The 8387-nt window shown below is 37.0% G+C and overlaps 1 protein-coding gene across 1 annotated transcript in view; it reads left to right on the top strand.

Annotated features, from left to right (window-relative positions):
* TET1 (tet methylcytosine dioxygenase 1) overlaps nt 1-8387 on the top strand; it is a 103377-nt gene that overhangs the window by 84693 nt on the left and 10297 nt on the right. The window contains exons 6-8 of the mRNA XM_006760999.2: nt 7-155; nt 3277-3427; nt 7111-7200. Coding sequence (XP_006761062.1) covers nt 7-155; nt 3277-3427; nt 7111-7200 — 390 coding nt within the window. The remainder of the gene's footprint in view (nt 1-6; nt 156-3276; nt 3428-7110; nt 7201-8387) is intronic.

Raw genomic sequence — 8387 nt, forward strand, 5'->3', positions numbered from 1 at the left:
GGCCACCACTGCCCTACAGCAGTGACAGTGGTGCTGATCCTGGTGTGGGATGGCATTCCCCTTCCCATGGCAGACAGATTGTATACGGAGCTTACCCAAAACCTGCGGACGTACAATGGGCATCCCACAGACCGAAGATGCACGCTCAATGAAAAGTAATCATATCTATTTTGTACTGTCTAGACATTCAGGCTTCTAATATGTAATGTTAAATTGTTAATTAATTACCAACTATAGATATGGGACAACAAGATTTTAGCTATTGTGTAACTAAAAAGAGTGACCATTTCTTTAGAGAGAAAGACATAATTTCATAGGGAGTTGAGACCATTTTAGGATATCCTGCCTTCGAATATTCTTTTACTGATTCTTTCTTGGATATCTCATCCCACTCACCTCAAGTGTCTGGAGCAGACTGGTTTTTCCGTAAAGGAAAAGCTTCCTCCACTGAGAACTGTACCATTTTGCATTTCCTCCAGCAATGTGAGAGAGTATCTGTTTTTTTAATCTTCAACCTTATGTGTGTCTCAATTTTGAATGGTATGTAAGGATATTTTTTATAGCTCTCAAGATACAGAGTAATTCACCCATGTTTTCTTTTAGAATTTTTTGAAATCATAAATGATGAGAGAGAATCATTGATCGGCCCCCTCCTACACAACACACACAAGGGATCAAGTGACCTCCTGGTTCATAGGTCAACGCTCACCCATGGAGCCCCACTGGCTGGCCTATAATATATTTTAATATTTGGTAGGGTTAGCTTGCCACTCTTACTGTTTTTCAAGACTTGTTATTTTTTTTTTTCCCCTTTGTGCTTTTAAACAAACTTCATAATCAACTTTGTAGTATTAAGGTAAATCTAATTATATTTTTAATGAGACTGCATTAAATTATAATAAATGGACATCTTTATGATAATGAATCTTTCTATCCCATAAATGGTCTTGTTTTTTTCAAGTTTCCTTGTGTATCCTTCAGGAGAGTTTTATGTAGTTTTCCTCAAATAGGTCTCTTTTTAAGAAGAAATGTCATTATACAAAATATAGTAAAAATATCATTCCTTCTAATTCCCACACAAAATTAATTAGTATACTTCCCAGAGCATTCATTTATGCTTATATTTTCATTTCATTATATTTTTCTTTTTAATGACCACAAGTTTGTGTACGTCTTTTTTGTTGTTGTTAATCCTCACCTGAGGGTATTTTACCATTGGATTTGGTTTTTTTAGAGAGAGGGAAAGACAGAGAGAAACACTGATGTGAGAGAAACACATCTACTGGTTGCCTCCAGCATGTGTCCTAATCAGGGTGTAGGCTAGGGAGGACCCTGCAACCAAGGTGCGTGCCCTTGATTGTAATCGAACCCAGGACCCTTTGGTGCAGACCAATACTCTATCCACTGAGTCAAACCAGCTAGGGCTGTACATAAGTTTTAATGTCTGCTAATTATTTTATATGGGTACACAATTTTTTATTTGAAGACACTGCTTTAAATGGTACACATATATTGTCTTATTGAATCTTTTCAAGAATCCAGTAGTTATATTTCACCCAATGTATATCTAGCATTTTTTCAATAATTATTCTTATAGAAAATATGTAAGAATACTTAAATGAACGCTTACCTAGATTACATCATTGTTACTGGTTTGTTATATTTGCATTTATACTCTTACGCACATAGGCATATTTTATATATATTTTCATTACTGATTTTTAAATATTTTCTTCTGTATCATTTATGAAATACTTTCACACTTAAGACTTCTTCCCCTAAATAATACTTTATAAGTTACTAGTGCCTTGGTGCATTGATTTGTGTAAATTGAAAGGAAATTCATTAATATTTTAATATCGCTATTCACCCTTTCTCTATAATAGAAGTATCAACCAAATTCTCAATCGACAATGACAGATCGAAACACACATGTGCGATTGGCACCAGCAAGGGCTTTATATGTATCACTCATGTGCGAGTCAACCTAGCCTCATATATATATAGAATCCTAAAGCATTCTTTTCCATAAACCCAGTACAATAATCAAAATCAGAAAATTTAACTTTGATTTAAACAACTAGTTAAAATGATCTAGTCTACAGTCCATATTCAGATATCTGTTTCCCAATAATAATCTTTATCGTAGTTTTTCCCCAACCCAGATTGGGTGGATTAAGTTGTTTTTTATCTTTTGGTCGCTTAATCCTTTAATCTCACTTCTTTATGTTACACGACATTGACATTTTTTAAAGGAATGGGTTAATTTTGTACAGTGTTCCTCAGTTTTGGCTTGTCTGATTGTTTTTGCCTGATTCAATTCAGTTCAGGAATTACTGGCATATTATACTCAATCCATAAAATTAGGACTTATGAGTCCATTTATTCCATTTCAGAGATGTTGACTGTTTAAGGTATTCATTGGAAGCTCTAAGTACTTCACATACAATATATATGATTGTTTTCAGGCCTCAAAGAATTATATCAATGTGTTTTATAGATGGAGGAAGTAATGTCCAATGTGGTCATGAAATGCTACAGTTTTCATTTCTGATAGGGATCAGATCTGGGATGTAAATCCAGGCTCGTTATATTCCATTCTCAGACCATCTTCAAATCCAACAGGTTATGAGTGTTTTAGATCTGTATGGTTTATTAGAGATTATTTAGATTTGCAGTCTTGAGCATTTTATTTAAAATTTTATTCAATATTTAAAAATCCTGTATAATAAAAGTCTAATTTGAAAATCAATTGAACAGTGGAACGACCGGTCACTATGATGCGTACTGACTACCGGGGGCAGAAGGTCAACACAGGAGCTCGCCCCCTGGCAGTCAGTGCACTCCCACAGGGGGAGTGCTGCTCATCCAGAAGTCGGGCTCATGGCTGATGAGCGCAGTGGCCCGTGGCCAGTAGCGGAAGCCTCTCCTGCATCTGTGGTAGCGCTAAGGACCCCTCGGGGAATGTCCAACTGCTGGCTTAGATCCGCTTCCCCGAGGGGTCCCAGCCTGCAAAAGGGCGCAGGCTGGGCTGAGGGAACACCCTCTTAGTCTCCCCGCTCCTTCAGTGCATGAATGTCGTGCACTGGGCCTCTAGTTAGTTTAATTATATTCACATATATATTTCACATTGTGTTATTAACAGTAGTTAGACATAATAATAAAATATATATTAAAATCAGTTTATTAGTCATGTGTACTTCTAACATTACATGAACCTCTCTGAAGTATTGTCCTACTTTATCAGTTCATTGCCTTGCAATTACCATCTTACAGTCGTACCTGTACATGTCAAGGAATTGATCCTGAGACTTGTGGAGCTTCATTCTCTTTTGGCTGTTCGTGGAGTATGTACTTTAATGGCTGCAAATTTGGTAGAAGCCCAAGCCCTAGAAGATTTAGAATTGATCCAAGTTCTCCCTTACATGTAAGTGCCTTTTTAACTTTTGAATTATACACTGAATATATATATGTTTTTCACGAGTAAAAATTTTAAGTATTAAAAGTAGTGACAAAATAGTAAAAATATGTACACTTATGGAAATACATCATAATTATAAATAAAGGAGGTAAATCTATCAAGCCAAAATTCCAATTGTCCCTGGCTCCCTCCTCCTTCTCCCCTAACCCCAGAGATAACTATTATTAAAAGAACATCTAGCATTTTATACCCAGCCAAAGTAGGAAGCCGTTTCACAGACTCAGAAAGTTTACTACCCACAGACCTACTATGAAAGAATTACTAAAGGACGTATTCCAGAAAGAAGATATGTGAGACCGGAAGCAATCTGTCCGGGACACGAGGCCATGGTGAGCAAAGAAATTACTCAACCTTATTGTTAAGTTTAAATAAGTTGAGTACTTACATTTTTACATTAAAAATAACAAGCTATAAGTATAGCTCCATTCTCTTAACAACTCAAGTGTGCATAGTCAGTGGGAGGGGTGGGGCACCTATAACAACTAAGTGTGGTGATGTTTTATGCTTTGTTTGGAGTGGGAATGGTTTAGATACTGATTAACTCTAAGATCAGTGTTTTTCAAACTTGGAGCTCTAAGAGTAAAAAAAATTTTATATCACAAACCACTATACAGATATATACAAGTAAATAATTAAAACAAAACTATTAGAAAAAAACTTAACTTTATTATATGTAACAATGAAAATATTTTTAAAATTAAAACTTAATATCCAATATAGTTCATTGTAAGTATCTCTACAATGCAGTAAGATTTTTGAAGAATTTCATTTATTTTTTAAGTGCTAGTTGTGACCTACTTGACTGTTTTAATGGCCCACTAATTAGTTATACCCACAGCTTGGAAAACACTGCTCTAGATGTCAGTAAAACGTATTTGCATGTTTAACATTTTTTTTTACATGAATAAAAATAGAATTTATAGCTTTGAATTATTTGGGGTGGGTGTATTAAACAGCAAACCATCCATAAATTAGCAAAGGGAATTTACACAAAATCATTACAATACGGATAAATGGAAAAGAAAATAGCAGGAATTAATCCTATTATATCTGTAATACAATGACTATAACATATTTCAAAAAGGCCTTGTATTTGAGCAACAGGTCACAGTTTGATTCCCAGTCAGGGCACATGCCCTGGTAATGGGCTCAATCCCCAGCTTTGGGAGTGCAGGAGGCAGCCGATCAATGATTCTCTCTCTTCATTGATGTTTCTATCTCTCCCTCCTCACTTCCTCTCTGAAATCAAACAAGCTTGCAATTCAATGAGTAATGATCTCTTGAAAGAGATCATTTATTTAGCATTTTCTATATTTCCCATCTATTGCAATGAAACAAGGAAAAGATTCAAGAGTTAGAACTATTATTTGCAAATCAAGTACCATAGAAGTCTAACAAAACGTGTGTTAGACATTTGGGGAGAAAACTATTAAAAAATTAGTAAAGGGCATATAAAATACCTGATAATGGAAAGCTGCTCTGTTGTGTCAAAGATCTGACACTTAATAATGTGATATCAGTTGTCCCTTAAAATTAACCAATTGAATTTTCTTTGCAAATATTATATGATGAAACTTAGCATGTAAATATATTAATAATATAAACATGACTCAAATTTCTATTCTATCACAATAATACTGTTTTATAATTAATAAATGTGAGGTCAGTTTTTGCTTATGGTTATTATTGATAATTAGTAACATTTATATAATCCTTATAATACAAGATGACGTAGTGCTCATTCCAGGAACTGAGTGAAGGCCAGTATGAATCTCAGCAGGCAAGGGAGAGTGAGGTGCATATAATTTCCTTGGCAGCCACTTCCAAGATTTTGGAAGATCATTGAAAGGTTTTAAGAAAGAGAGTGATATAATTATTAAACTTGTAATTTAAAGAGTTCTCTATGGCTATCCTTTGAATAATGCATTGCAGTTGACCAAGAGTAGGTTCAACAAAATGAGCAAGTAGCTTGTATTATGATTGTGACAGAGGAAATGGTGAGCAATGGTTGGACTGCTGAGATTTTTAAAATTAAGATGGTGGCCCTGGGTGGTTTGGCTCAGTGGATGGAGCAAAGGCCTGCAGAGTAAAGGGTCCCAATTCGATTCTGGCTAGGGGCACATGCCCAGACTGCGGGCTCTATCCCCAGTGGGGGGCATGCAAGAGGCAACCAATCAATGATTCTTCTCATAATTTATCTTTCGACTCTCTCTCTCTCTCCCTCTTCCTTCCTCTCTGAAATCAATAAAAATAAAATTAGATGGTGGATCTATTTCTTGACCAAAGGGTATCCTAACCTAGTGCCAGGTTGGTAGAGGACTGGGTAATCTCCTGTTCTGGTGGTAACATGTCATGGATGTGGATAGGATGGTTCTTAAGATCAGATATAGGGTGAGAAGAATAGAGGGATGTTGGCTTGAGCCCCAGCAGGTAAAGATCTGATTTAAGAGAAATCTTTATATCTGAAACACATTTATTCTAATAAAGCAATTAGAAAGTCAGGGTTTATTTGACTCGTTTCCTCCTCCCCACAACCATTTCCACTCAATAAATGAAATGACACGTTTGACTTGTGACAGTATATTATTAATAATATTTTATTGGCAATAAAACACCCTACCCAATATTTCAAGTGTTAGAAAACAATAAAAATCTCTTTAAATAGGTATCCTGTATAATAAAAGGCTAATATGCAAATCGACCAGTCACTATGACGCACACTACCACCAGGGCACAGACGCTCGGCATAGGAGTTGCCTCCTGGTGGTCAGTGCACTCCTACAGGGGGAGCTTCACTCAGCCAGAAGCTGGGCTTATGGCTGGTGGCTGGTGAGTGCAGTGGCAGTGGCAGGAGCTCCTGCCTTTGCAGCAGCGCTAAGGACCCCTCTTCAGTGGATGTCCGCCAAGGGGTCCTGGACTGTGAGTGGGTGCAGGCCAGGCTGAGGGGTTCCCCTCTCCACTACAGTGCACAAATGTTGTGCACCAGGCCTCTAGTTTAAATAATTCTAAAGTTTTCCGCAAATAAAGAAAATAATTAATATGTGTATATAGACAGGAAGTGTTTTCAAGTAGGATCCTTACTTTCCTGATTCTATCTAGTAAGCTAGCTACATTAAGTAACAGATAATTAAGAGACAGATGAATGGAACGGTAGGTTAGATAGGCCTTATTTATTTATTTTCCAATGGAAGCATCAACACAATTTGTTAGGAAATCAAAAGGGTTATCTCTGATTTGTTAGAGTTGCCAAGATTGAGACTTGTTAGACACACTCAAGAATTAAAGTTCTTATACCGACATTACTGGTATTAAAGTAGCTAGGATCATTGAATAATATAGCAATATGGGTCTCATTTTTAGCGACATGAGCACATTTGTCACTAACCTCTAATATTTAGATTTCTAATTAGGTTATAACATAGAATTTTAGTTTGAAAAGGCTGAATGAAAGCATAACAATCACTAATTGTATACGTTCTTAATAAATAATCCATACTATTTTCTGTTGTAGCTCTTTCATCAGTGTATGAATTGTATGATATGCATCACCCTACATATCATTTTCATAATCTTAAGCTCACCTTACATGATATTGTGAAATAACCTTTATGGACTGTATTTTCCTATAGGAAAAAAACCTTGAAGATAATTTACAGAGTTTGGCCACACAATTAGCTCCAATTTATAGACAGTATGCTCCGGTTGCTTACCAGAACCAGGTATGTTCGGGGACCTTATATAGTACATTTAAACGTGGTTGAAATTTCTATGTAAATAAAATTACTGTTAATAGAAAACCTTTCCAATTTGATCTTTTTTTATGTATAGCTTTAACATTAGGATTTTTAAAAAGTATCATTATGGCAATTGAATTAAAACATCATAGAATTATGATTTGTTCTCCATATGAAACTTAGAACGCAGGAATGTGTGATTGGTTCAACACATGGAAATTAATCAATGTGCTATACCATATTAATAGATCAAAGAAAATCATGTGAAGTAAAGTCAGTGAGTAACCCAAGTCTTATATTATAAAAACATTCAGCAAACTAACAGTAGAAGGGAATTGCCTCAACCTGGTAAATGACATCTATGAAAAACTCAGAGCTAACAGGATCCTATATAATAAAAGGGTTATATGCAAATTGACCCTAACAACAGAACGGCTGGGAATGACTGGTCACTATGAAACACACTGACCACCAGGGGGCAGATGCTCAATGCAGGAGCTGTCCCCTGGTGGTAAGTCCGCTGCCATAAGGGGAGCTCTGCTCAGCCACAAGCCAGGCTGATGGCTGCCAGCACAGCAGTGATGGCGGGAGCCTCTCCCGCCTCCCCCGCAGCACGAAGGATGTCTGACTGCAGCTTAGGTCCACTCCCTGCTGGTAAGTAGACATCCCCTGAGGGCTGCTGGGCTGCCAGAGGGATGTCTGTCTGCCAGCTTGGGCCAATCACCCAGGAAGGGGGCCTAAGCCAGCAGGTGGACATCCTCCAAGGGGTCCCCAGACTGCAAGACTGCATAGGCCGGGCTGAGGTGTGCGCGTACTGCCCCCCCCCCCCCCCCGTGCACAAATTTTTGTGCACTGGGCCTCTAGTTAATGATAAAAGACAAAAAGCTTTCTGTCTAATATCTGGGACAAGATAAAAATGTCAAATGTCACCACTTGAGTGAAACATGTTGGAGGTTCTAGTCAGAACAATTAAGCAAGTAAAAGAAATCCAAACTAAAAACAAAGGGATAAAACAATGTCTAATTACCAGTGATATGATACAGTATCCAGAAAATAGTGAAGCATACACACACACACAGAAGTAGAAATAAGTGTTAACATAACAAACCCACACCTGAAACCTTTATGTTCGTGTTCATGTTGACCAATGTCACCCCAATCAATTTAATTAA

Source organism: Myotis davidii, unplaced genomic scaffold (genome assembly GCF_000327345.1).
Source record: "Myotis davidii unplaced genomic scaffold, ASM32734v1 scaffold134, whole genome shotgun sequence".
Taxonomy (NCBI): domain Eukaryota; kingdom Metazoa; phylum Chordata; class Mammalia; order Chiroptera; family Vespertilionidae; genus Myotis; species Myotis davidii.